We start from the raw sequence: 12,987 nt of genomic DNA, 5'->3' as shown, positions 1-12,987 counted from the left end.
AAGCAAGCTTAAGGACTTTATGAATTGCATTTCTCACAGTAAGAATAGGTCACGGAGGGGGCCTGCACGGCTCTGATTTGATGTTATTGCCAAAAATGACCTGCTGTTCTGATCCTGGGCTGCAGTAAGCCTGTGTCTCTGCCTCCACTGGCCCCCCACTGCAAGCTAACCTAATCTATGCAATATTCTTCTAGTTCTCCCTGTTGGAGACAGAACATCAAGGCAGTTGTTCAGTCTGGATGGACAGGGCTGTCTGGAGTCATGTCTGGCTGACAGCTCAAACGTGGTCTGGTTTGGGGGATTCTCAGGTTCTGATACTCCATAGGGAAAGTTGATGTACAAGTGTTGGGTCTCTAGAATGCATTTGGCCCATTGCCACCTCCTTTGACTCTCTCGCTCACTCTGTCTCTCTGTATGGTAGTTTCAATGCCATAGGGACACAGTTTGACCTGCCTCACTCCCCTTCCCATCTGGTGACTGTTGAGGAAAGACTTGACCACTGTTGCCAAGACTACCGTCAACAGGAGACAGGGACATTCGAGCTGAGGGACAGAGGTGAGGGGGGTTCACCCAGGACATACACTGCGATCGGTCACTTGTCACTGTCCCTGTGGCTTGGCAGTGTGTGAACAGCGGAAGTGGGACTAGGTTTAGTGATTAGACATGCCCTCTCTGCCCCTGCTGCCGAGGACTCCCACCCTGCTGCTATTGGAACTGCTGCTGGAGTCTAGCCTGAGAGAGAGAACAGAGTTAAACAACATCTGCCGCTCTGCCAGACATGTACACATTTTATGACCAATGAGATTGGTCCATATAATAAATCACTGGTGTGGGATTGGCTGACTCCTGCTCGGGGGTGAAGGGTAATTATACACTTCCCTACATATTTATTTGGACAGTGAAACTAAAACTTTTAATTTGGCTCTATACTGAATCTAAACTTTTAATTTGGTTCATGCCCCTCAAAAATGCTAACCTCCCCTGTTAATGGTAATGATGAGAGGTTTAGTATGTCTTGGGGGTATGATCTTTGTGCCTTTAACTTTCTCACTCATCATTATTCACAATTCATTCATGATTATCCGTAATCATAGCATCCACATTAATATAGAAGTGTTTTTAAAAACATATTCTTATTTACAATAAAAGAGACTCCAAAATGACAGATTATTTACCATTCATTTCTATTGGGAACAACATTATCTGAAACGCAATCAATACAAACTGACAATGCATCCAACAAGATGGTAGCGTGTCTAGCGTGATGTAGGAATATGGGACCAAAAACTAAGCTTTTGACTACTTTAATACACACAAGTACATTTTTCCAAATACTTATGACACCTTCAAATGAGGGGACTAGACACATGATTGCTTTCATTTCTAAACAGTAAAACAGATCTGTATGAAAATACGCTCAAATAAAAGCTAACATTCTATACTGTTGCCTCATATGAAAAATGTGATCTCACCCAAAATGCTGGAGTACAGAGCCAAACTAAAAGTTATAGCTTCACTATCCAAATAAATATGCAGGGGAGTGTAGATGGTGCAGATGTACTAGGCTGGAGCAGACTTTGATTCCAAGTTACTCATCGTTTCCCTGGCAACTCTGACATGGTGGGAAAGCATGTGTGTTTGTTTTGGGTGCAGCAGTTTGTCGTGAGTGGCTAAGACTTGTTTTCATTGTGATTGAATGAGAGAGTGATTGTCAGAAAGTGTTATCGTTGTGTTAGGAGAGGAAGTTGGAGTGTCAGTGTTCTTGCGATCCGGGGCACACTGCAAACATTAGTGGGGTTGTCTTTCGTTAAAGAATGAATAAAGAATCTTAAATGATCATTTGTATGTTTTGTGAACGTTACAGGTCTGTTGGCTGGGTGTTTGAGCTGTGCTGACTGCTGTAAATTGTTGTACATTAAAGCCTAATGCAACAGGAAAAAGAGTTGTGCCTTTCTCAGATGTGTGGTAATTGCGTACCATTGGTGATGAGGCCATATCTGAGATACTGCGTATGTCATGAGTCTATATTATCAATTATAAACTGGGTAGTTTGAGCCCTGAATTCTGATTGGCTGACAGCCGCATACCACAGGTATGACAAAACATGTATTTTTAATGCTCTAATTAAGTTGGTAACCAGTTTATAATAGTAATAAGGCACCTCGGGGTTTGTGGTATATGGCCAATATACCACGGCTAAGGGCTGTATCCAGGCACTCTGTGTTGCGTGGCACTTAAAAACAGCCCTTAGCTGTGGTATATTGGCCATATGCCACCCCACAGGCCTTATTGCTGAAGTATGATCTTGTATTCCCCGTCATTCTGATAGCATGAGATGATAAAGTATGTACTTGCCAACACCCTGTAGCAATGCAACAGTATAGGCTGTGGGTATTTACACACAACCATGTTACAGTTAATGGGGGTGACATGTTTCCATGGCCAGAGCAGGGAGAGCAGAGCACAGCTCAGTGTCTCTGTGCGTTCAATTATTTCAGCGTGATGCTGCTCTGTGCAGAGGCCCGCTCCTCAGATTTGGAGTCGAGTCCAGGGGATGTCCAATTTCGAAATGCTTGTTGACATCCTGCGTGATAGTCAGAAGATCTCGAAGTAGAATTGATTTGAAGGGCTTTTTAGGGATACGCTTTGTTTAAAATGGCACTGTATTGTCCTTGAGCTACATTCTGCTGCCGCCTCTCAAAATGCAATCAAACCCCCAAATATCGAGTGACTTTCACTTTCCTCTTATTGCTGTAGAAAACGCTAACTCTAGTTAGAAGCGGTGTTTTCAGTCTGGCCCTCTGGCTCCATTGTTCAGAGAGGGCTTACATCTGTAGTGTTTCTGGGGGTTGTTCCAGCTTGGATCATCGCTGTGCGCTAGCTACAAACACAATATCAACCATTCCCTCTCTCACAACCCACTGCACCAGAGTCAACACTATTTCTAATAATGAGGCAGTTTTTTTCCTGTGTGGGATGGTGGAGGTGAGAATGCTCAGTGGGACTCTGAGCCAGTAGTCTGAGATTGTATTGACGTGCCTTATTGGCGTGCTGTGTTCTTGGATCATTTCACAGAGAGGTGGAAAGAACAGGGAGGTGATTATTAGGTGTTTAATTCAGTTGGATGGTGAGATGTGAGGAAGAGATGGGGGGGGGGCCTGGGAAGCAGCAGTTCATTGGGGGATAGAATGGGATGAGTGTGTGGATGAGGGAGGAATGTGGCTGTTTGTAGTGGATTTGCTGTGGGGCCAGTGGGAGAGAGCGTCCTGTCTGCCCGTGTCTTCCTGGCTGTATGTGGATCCCCTACAGGGCTACAAGGCTCTGTCTTTGACAGGTCAGCCTCCTTCACCCTCACTGACACAGACACATAGAGGACAGGGCAGTGATGCAGCTCTCCCCCTCTTTCCCTCTCCTTCTAAGGCTGGCTGCCCTTGCCCCCTAGGGCCTTTGTGCTGGAGCTGAGGTACTCTGGTCCTCTTCTCGCTGACAGAGGGGAAGCCCGGGGATCAGAAACCACTATTGATCCCCAGCCAGCGCCAGCGGCCCAGTTTGCTGTCAGAGGCCATTGTCTTGTTCATTATGGGTTTTCCAGACAGCACAAAGTCAAGCAGCCTGACTTCATTTTGATCCCTGGCTGCCACTGACGTGAAAGAGAAGGAAGAAAAGGGCAGAGAGAGCGAGGACATGTCTGCCTGCCTCTGGGAGGTGGTATTAAGGATAACGCAGATCTTGTTATTTCAAGGGAAATTGAAAAAGAGAAGCTTTGTGCTCATTTGACCAGCCTTTAACCTGAGTGTACTTGAGGCCTGGCAGAGCAGAGGGAGGGAGGCCTGCTGTTTGTGTCCTTCAGAAGCAGCATACGGTACTCAGGCTGCAACACTAGCCTCACCTCCCTGCTACATAATTCGATTGAACGAGGGTTTAATGTGACAAAAGCCTGACTCATTCATCAACCTGACTGATGCATCTGGGTTAGAGCATCTCTGAGAACAATCACAAAGTCGTGTGTGTGTGTGTGTGTGTGTGTGTGTGTGTGTGTGTGTGTGTGTGTGTGTGTGTGTTAATGAAAAGAGGAGACTGATCAAACGCTAGGGACACCTTGAGTTGAGCCAATGAATGCTCACCTGTATCACCTGGTGTTTTGATCAACCTTGTCAGCAGCCTAGACATGCAGAGCTTAGTGATCTCTGATCAGAGTTTGAGGGAGTGACACTCACACCTTTAATATCTACCATGGATGAAGCAATAGATTATAAAGCCTTCAAACTATCTTTAGATTCCATCCAGCGAATAAATGGGTTTTGATACGTTCTTACAGTGTGTCATATCAAATGTTAAGCATGCTCTAGAGATATCAGCTAAGGTCTATGTGGAGGATAATGAGACTATAGGCTGGGCTGATCTGCGGACATAAGAACACTTCCAGGAAGAGATGTCCTATTCATTGACTAATGCATAGGTGACATCATCGTGACCTGTTGATATCAGTGTGACTTCATGTTCTGGCAGCGTCTAGCCCTCTCCTTGTCTTTGTCTCTTGATAACACTACCCCTTTTGAGAACATATGGTATTAATTAACGTAATGTTTGTACAGGGAGTGGGTGGGATGTATGGGCTCTGTGTACGTACAGTATGTGTGTGTGGTAGTGTATTCGGAAAGTATTCAGACCTCGACTTTTTCCACATTTTGTTACGTTACAGCCTTATTCTAAAATTGATTGCCCCAGAATGACAAAGCAAGAACAAGTTTTTAGAAATTTTTTCAAAAGTATTACAAATAAAAAACCGAAATACCACATTTACATAAGTATTCAGACCCTTGACTCAGTACTTTGTTGAAGCACCTTTGGCAGTGATTACAGCCTTGAGTCTTGTTGGGTATGACGCTACAAGCTTGGCACACCTGTATTTGGGGAGATTCTCCCATTCTTCTCTGCAGATCCTCTCAAGCTCTGTCAGGTTGTATGTGGAGCGTCAAATGTTCGATCGGGTTCAAGTCCGGGTTTTGGCTGGGCCACTCACGGACATTCAGAGACTTGTCCAGAAGCCACTCCTGCCTTTTCTTGGCTGTGTGCTTAGGGTCGTTGTCCTGTTGGAAAGTGAACCTTCGCCCCCCAGTCTGAGGTCCTGAGCTCTCTGGAGTAGGTTTTCATCAAGGATCTCTCTGTACTTTGCTCTGTTCATCTTTCCCTCAATCTTGACTAGTCTCCCAGTCCCTGCTGCTGAAAAACATCCCCACAGCATGATGCTGCCACCAACATGCTTCACCGTAGGGATGGTGCCAGGTTTCCTTCAGACGTGATGCTTGGCATTCAGGCCAAAGAGTTCAATCTTGGTTTCATCAGACAAGAGAATTTGGTTTCTCATGGTCAGAGTCCTTTAGGTGCTTTTTGGAAAACTCCAAGTGGGCTGTCATGTGCTTTTGGCCAGACGGAAGCCACTCCTCAGTAAATCTACCATAAAGGCCTGATTGGTGGAGTGCTGCAGAGATGGTTGTCCTTCTGGATGGTTCTCCCATCTCCACAGAGGAACTCTGGAGCTCTGGAACTCAAGTTCTTGGTCACCTCCCTGACCAAGGCCCTTCTCCTCTGGTAGCTCAGTTTGGCCAGGCAGCCAGCTCTAGGAAGAGTCTTTGTGGTTCCAAACTTCTTTCATTTAAGAATGATGGAGGCCGCTCTGTTCTTGGGGACGTTCAATGCAGCAGAAATGTTTTCATACCCTTCCCCCTCAACACAATCCTGTCTCTGAGCTCTACGGACAATTCCTTTCACCTCACAGCTTGGTTTTTGCTCTGACATGCACTGTTAACTGTGGGACCTTATATAGACAGGTGTGTGCCTTTCCAAATCATGTCCAATCAATTGAAGTTACCACAGGTAGACTCCAATACAGTTGTTGAAACATCTCAAGGATGATCAATGGAAACAGGATGCACCTGAGCCCAATTTCGAGTCTCATAGCAAAGGGTCTGAATACTTATGTAAATAAGGTATTTGTTTTCTTTTGAATAAATTTGAAAAAATGTCTAAACCTGTTTTTGCTTTGTCATGGGGTGTTGTGTGTAGATTGATGAGGAAGACAATTAATTTAATCCATTTTAGAACAAAATGTGAGAAAAGTCAAAGGGTCTGAATACTTTCTGAATGCAGTGTATGTGACCATGTTCTTTAACTAACCCCTCTCCTCCCCAGAGTGTCCAGTGAACGCGGACCAGCAGGAGCGAACCCTGCTGACCGGCGTGTTCAGCGTCAGGAAGGGAAAGACCCAGCTGCACAAGTGGGCAGAGCGCCAGGTCCTCCTGTGTGGAACCTGTCTGATTGTGGCCTCCGTCAAAGACAGCCTGACGGGGAAGATGCACATCCTGCCCCTGGTGGGGGGAAAGGTGAAGGGTTAGAGGTCAGGGGTTGGAGAGATGTTTTCCAAGCCCACACATTCCCCAGGGGTCAAAGAGAGACAGAGACAACAGCAGATCACAGATACAACAACACAGCTGGGACGGACAGACGGACATGGGGATGCACTGTACAGCACAATGAGCAGGGAGCAAATACATACACGCTGTGTTTAGACAGGCAGCTCAATTCTGATCTTTTCCCAATTATTGGTCAAAGAGCTGATCTGATTGGTTAAACAACCAATTCGTTTAAAAAAAGATCAGAATTGGGCTGCCTGTGTAAATGCAGCCATAGACATGCACATTCAGGCACACTTAAGCACATGTGTCTCTGCCTTATGGATGGAGCCAGTAGGCACCATAATGCCTTATAATAGTTTCTTGGGAACATCAGTCTGTCCCCTCAACATCTCTGTTCTGTACGTTCAGGTGGAGGAGGTGAAGAGGAGACAGCACTGTCTGATGTTCAGCTCAGCCGGACCTCAGGCCCAGACATACTTTGTTAACTTCGACACACTGGCAGACTATCAGAGGTGGCATCGGCAGGCTTCAAAAGTAAGTGTGTTTACCTGTCCAGAGTTGTTATGTATGACAATCTGTGTGCCAAAGCTTTGTGTATGTTTTCTCTGATCAATTATGCGAGGTCTCTGTCAGGAAACACAGTGAGGGGTGGTCCTGGTTGGTTCCTCTGGGCTGGGAATCAGAGTGTACAGTATGCTGAGAGGGCAGAGTTACAGTGTGCCCACTACCTGGTCTGTCATCCAATCAGAGTCCTGCTGTGGACCACAGGTGACCTCTGTGATTGGCTCTACAGCGACGACAGAGGACCAGCAGTGTCTGGCTTTGATTAAACAACTGGCAAGGAGGGTGCATGGGTCATTAATTGTGTCTGTGTGCTTGCACATGGGACTCAGTACAACTATATGGGGCGGCAGGTAGCCTAGTGGTTAGAGCGTTGGACTAGTAACCGAAAGGTTGCTAGATCGAATCCCCGAGCTGACAAGGTAAAGATCTGTCATTCTGCCCCTGAACAAGGCAGTTAACCTACCTAACCTAGACCGTCATTGTAAAAAAAAAGGATTTGTTCTTAACTGACTTGCCTAGTTTAATAAAGGTTTTTTTTTTTTTTTAAGTTAGTGTCCTCAGCCCCTCTCTCTGTCCCTCTCTGACTGTTCTGCTCCTCTTGCTGTGCCTCTAATTTGTGAATTAATGGTCATTGTGTCCCAGCCCCTTACTGGGCCCTAACGAGCTCTGTGAATGCCTCCATCCAGGCAGAGCAGGCACACAATGAGCCGTGGAGAAAAAAGGCAACTGAAAAATGAAAATCCAATTAGTGGTAGATCCATGCTAAGTCAAGGAGCTCTCTCTCCCTCTCTCTCCCTCTCTCTCCAGCTCTCTCTCCTCACTACCTACCTACCTATCACTGTGGTGCGGATCACTGAGCTGGAGTGGCCCTGTTACTCCGGGAGCAGTTTAGGAGAGTTAGACATCAGAGGTTCCCATGGCGACATGATTGGCTGGAGATGAAGAGAGAGAGATGGAGAGGGGAGGGCAGGCTGAAGAAGAGAGAGGGAGAAATAGAGAGAGATGTAGGGGGAGTGAGAGAGAAGAGAGAGAGATGTAGGGGGAGTGAGAAGAGAGAGAGATGTAGGGGGAGTGAGAAGAGAGGGAGATGGGGGAGTGAGAGAGAAGAAGAGAGGGAGAAAGTGAGAGATTTGGGGGGAGTTAGAGAGAGGTGGGGCTTTTATTTATTTTACCTTCATTTAACTAGGCAAGTCAGTTAAGAACAAATTCTTATTTTCAATGACAGCCTAGGAACAGTGGGTTAACTGCTTTGTTCAGGGGCAGAACGACAGATTCTTTTTACCTTGTCAGCTCGTGGATTCGATCTAGCAACCTTTCGGTTACGAGTCCAACGCTATAACCACTAGGCTACCTGCCGCCCCAGATTAAGAGATGAAGATGGAGGGGAGGATTGAGATGGAGAGAGGACTGGAGGGGCAGAGAGAGATGAGGGGAGAAGAATTAGAGGAAGGGTGGATGAGATGGTGGATTTGGGGCAATACTCATGCCAGGCTGGACACAATCAAGCCCTTGTTTCAGTCTGCATGTGTGTGTTTCTGAATCAGTGAGGGAGAGATGGGGGGGGGTGTTGTGGTGTTTGCTGTGTGATGGGGGCTGTGCTGGCTGGCTAATGGCTCCTTGCTCTGACAGTGGCCTGTATGTGAGTAGCTGGGCCTGGTGAGTGGCCTTGTGGCGTGCCTCGTTCCTCCCAGACAGAAAGGCTTGGAGGCTGTCTGAATGCACACCGGGAGGAGGGGGTCATCTTCCACAGCCACACACACTGGGCATCAAGAGCTCCCACTGCTGCCTAGCTGGCCTCTACCCTACAGGCTGCTCTCCTCTCTCAGGCCAGTCAACATGCAGGTCACTTCCCCAGCCTTTCTTTCTGTCTATTTCAATTTCTATTCTCCAAATCTCATTTCATTTCTCCAAATCTCTCTCTCATTCTCTCTCAACTCTCTTCATCTGTCTCTCTCTGACCAGCGCTCGATTGCCTTTTAACAGCTAGCTGATGAGTACTCTAAGATTTTGTCTTTGTTTATCCCTAAAAGCAATGATGTGACGACATGCTCTACTGAGCAACCAATCTATTTTCTGTGGTGTTGCGCAGTATGTAGTCCTGTGGTGGATTGAAGCGAGCATGTTTTCACACTGAGAAATGTATTAAGCTACAACCCCCAGAAAGACAGACAGTGTCCTCCCTGTGCTGACAACTACACTGTCTATCTTTTCAGAGCTGAAGGAAATGCTGTTCAGCTGCATTCTGCACATGTAGATAAGTGAGCAATGACTGTGTGAGCATAGCCAATGAAACGCGATGGCGGGACTGGGAGTGCAGAACGATGCAAAAAATCTAGACTGAAATCAGATATAGTCAGGGGTGAAAGTAAGCCAGAGTGGTCCAGTATGGAGTCCTGGCAAAATAAATATTAAGGGTACGCTGTACCGGTAAAACATGAGCCTGTCATAATAATTCAAACAGATTCCAAGGAAACTGTAGGCTATTACACTATTTATCATTAGTCATGTGAAAGATTTGCGTATTGACTTGAAGAGGTGTGGAATAGCCTACGCTCAGTGCCGTTTGGTTCAACGATAGCATTGAAATTTTGCCAAGGCAGAGATGAGTGGCCAAGACCGAGATGCGCACGGACAGAGTGTACACATCAGTTCAGGTTACAAGACTTGTAGTCCTAATGAAGGACAGTCACAGAATGCCATTGATAAGACTTTGCTTGGTGTTTTGTAACTCATGTCTCTTTACATTTATCAAGTGGCGGGTGCACAGTGCAGTTGTATGGATGCCAGAATGATAGTTGGAATAGTGTGTGTGTATGTATGTGTGTGATATATATATATATTATTTATTTATTTATTTGTTCTTAACTGACTTGCCTATATATATATATATATATATATATATATATATATATATATATATATATATATATATATATATATATATATATATATATATATATATATATATGCAAGTCAGTTAAGAACAAATTCTAATATATATATATATATATATATATATATATATATATATATATATATATATATATATATATATATATATATATATATATATATATATATATATATATATATATGCAAGTCAGTTAAGAACAAATTCTAATTTACAATGACGGCCTCGGAACAGTGGGTTAACTGCTTTGTTCAGGGGCAGAACCACAGATTTTTACCTTGTCAGCTCGGGGATTCGATCTAGCAACCTTTCGGTTATTGGCCCAACGCTCTAACCACTAGGCTACCTGCCGCCCCAAAACGGAAGTAACTGAAACGGAAGTCTGGACGGGAGTCTGGACACTGAATGTAGGCTTCATATGTAGCGTATTATAATGTTAACTCCTGCAGAATTGTGTTCCTTGCAGTAAAATGATAGACCAAATGTACATATTTGTCTCGGGAACAGGAGTGGAAAAATATGATTCAAATGTGCGTTTAGGGACCGTGCTGTGTAGCCTAAACGTGCAATTTCTTTCAGTGACATAAAAGCTCAAAGTATTCAATTTTCAACCACATAAAATATCCATCAAAGACTAATTGAAATACTATCAGAACTCCTGTTAAATGAATAGGGATTCTATGTAATTCTATGATTAGGACTATAAACAATTTTAAAAGCACTTGCACACACAGGAGGTCCCGTTCTGGGAAGAAATGAAATCTACTTTCACCCCTGGATAGACACAGCACTCACTGTGAGGATCATGATTAAGTACCACACACCTCAGTGGAGGTCATGTTGCCAACTCTACTAGACCACAACACTAGAGCTGTGTGAACATCCTGTTTTGTTATGGACTCACATGACCTTATCAGTATTCCTTTATTTATAATGCTCCATAAATCATTCTATAATGCTGAAGACAGCGTATGATTCCAACTTCCCTTCTGTGAAATAATCATTATTGAACCGACTCAACCTTTTTTAATTAAAGTTGCCCGTTACTGTGTGTGTGTGTGTGTGTGTGTGTGTGTGTGTGTGTGTGTGTGTGTGTGTGTGAACCTCATTTGCTCCATGCAGGTGGTTTCTGGTCAAAACCTGATTTATGACCATGCTGGTCAAAACCTTGTTCTATTATCACTAAACAATTTGGGAGCAGTAAACAGTAAAGGGACATGTCCTGTGTTTGCAGGTGGTTTCTCAGACCATCAGCCTGGTGGATCTGTCATGCTACAGTCTGGAGGAGGTGCCAGAGTACCTGTTCTACAGCCAGGACCTCACCCACCTCAACCTCCGACACAACTTCATGTCCCTGCAGGGCCCCGGAGGACTGCTCAACCTCCCCAGGTAAATACACTCTCTCACCAGGCAGGGCAGCACCCAACCACTGACACACCTTACTCAGGAAAACCCTACCTAATACTAAGTCCAAACATGCCAAGCAAAACCTGTAGCCCAATACCAATCCTGCCAAATCTCCCAACTAAACCTGCCTGGTAACACACTTACCTCGATACTAAATCTTCATCTGTCCACCGATATACTTGTCCTCCCTGTTACAATGCAATGTGTGCTCGTGTTACAACACAGTCTGACCGTTTTACCCAAATGCATTATGTAAGCATGTCATATGATTTTCTGCAAGTACGTACATTGTTTATCACAGATCTTGTTTTATGGTCTAGTCGGTGCTGATACGTTCTCCTGACTGTATATCTCTTGTTTGTGGTCGATGCTCAGAGACAGTGGTTCAGCCTGCATATCATCTTGTGGGAGGGTGGAGGGGCGCGAAGCTGTGTCCACTCCTATGATCCAACTGGAGCATATTTGAACAAGCTGGCATTCTCAAAAGAGATGATGCTATTAGATGTTAATGATCTACTACCCTCTGTAGTATTTCCTGTTGTATGGCAAGCATTACAGGAAGCATTACAGGAAGCATTACAGGAAGCATTACAGGAAGCATTACAGGAAGCATTACAGGAAGGGCTGAGATGGAATAAGTGGTGTACGTGTGGAATGAACACATTCTAGAGGATCTACTGTGCCGGGTAGCTGAGAGGAATAAAATGTACACATCACTGCATCTCTCTCTGTCTCTCTCTCCCTTTCTCTCTCTGTCTCTCTCTCTCTTTTTCTCTCTCTCTTTTTCTCTCTCTGTGTGTGTTTGTCACTCCCTCTTATCTGTATATTTAGACTCCGAGCAGGGCTAGGAGAGTGAGGGAGGCTGATGGAGCCTGAGGGAGGGAGGGGGGGGGGTCTGTGCTCTAACGTGGTGTGACTCACAGCGGGCACCTCCATCCCCCCTCCGCTCTGCATCACTTCATTCACTAAAATGCTTGTATTGCTACTTTGTGTGTGTGAGATGGGGTTTTGGTTTTGATATGGATATGATACCCATCGGTCTGTGAAGAGGACTAGATGCGAAAATGTAAAATGTCAACAGCCCGTAGTAACGAGGACACAAATTCCAATGGAGCGATTTAAGATGAACGAGACTACCTGAACCAACGCAATGAGCCCACAAAATACATCTATTTTTAGAATCAGACTTGTCGCAACAAGCAAAGCGTTGCGTTTGGTCATTCATTGAACATGTCAGAAAAGCCAGCTCCAGTTTTTCAAACCCTCTCTTTCACCCCAGGTTTTCCCAGCTGAAGAGCCTGAACCTTTCCCATAACCGCCTGGGAGTGTTTCCAGAGTCTGTCTGTGAGATCCTCACCCTGACAGAGCTCAACCTCTCCTGTAACGGCATGAACTCTGTCCCCGCACAGATAGGCAACCTCCAGAGGTAAGACAGTCTCACATTTACACCCTATATCAGTCTGCCAAAAAGATATCATCTTTTCAGTTTGGTGTAGAGTACATTCTAACATTTCCACTCTAGCTGTGTTAGGTAGGGTGTAATTCCATGATGGTCAGTATGAGTATCAGTTCCTCTATGTACTGGATGTTGGGTTGGACATTTTGTGCTGCTCAGTGCTGGGTGCAGTACACTCCACTCGCCCCGCTGCTCGCCTCTCCACATTAGCCCCTTTTTGGCCATATGAGCCC

General features: G+C 45.1%; 1 protein-coding gene across 1 annotated transcript in view; it reads left to right on the top strand.

The window, feature by feature from the left end:
* Positions 1-12,987, top strand: part of LOC106587330 (PH domain leucine-rich repeat-containing protein phosphatase 2) — a 44,945-nt gene that overhangs the window by 13,452 nt on the left and 18,506 nt on the right. Inside the window, exons 4-7 of the mRNA XM_014175614.2 lie at positions 6,193-6,383; positions 6,825-6,950; positions 11,126-11,280; positions 12,578-12,724. Coding sequence (XP_014031089.2) covers positions 6,193-6,383; positions 6,825-6,950; positions 11,126-11,280; positions 12,578-12,724 — 619 coding nt within the window. The remainder of the gene's footprint in view (positions 1-6,192; positions 6,384-6,824; positions 6,951-11,125; positions 11,281-12,577; positions 12,725-12,987) is intronic.

This window comes from Salmo salar, chromosome ssa11 (genome assembly GCF_905237065.1).
Source record: "Salmo salar chromosome ssa11, Ssal_v3.1, whole genome shotgun sequence".
Classification (NCBI taxonomy): domain Eukaryota; kingdom Metazoa; phylum Chordata; class Actinopteri; order Salmoniformes; family Salmonidae; genus Salmo; species Salmo salar.
The sequence above is the reverse complement of the archived record's forward strand: the minus strand, read 5'-3'. Positions and strand labels throughout refer to the sequence as shown.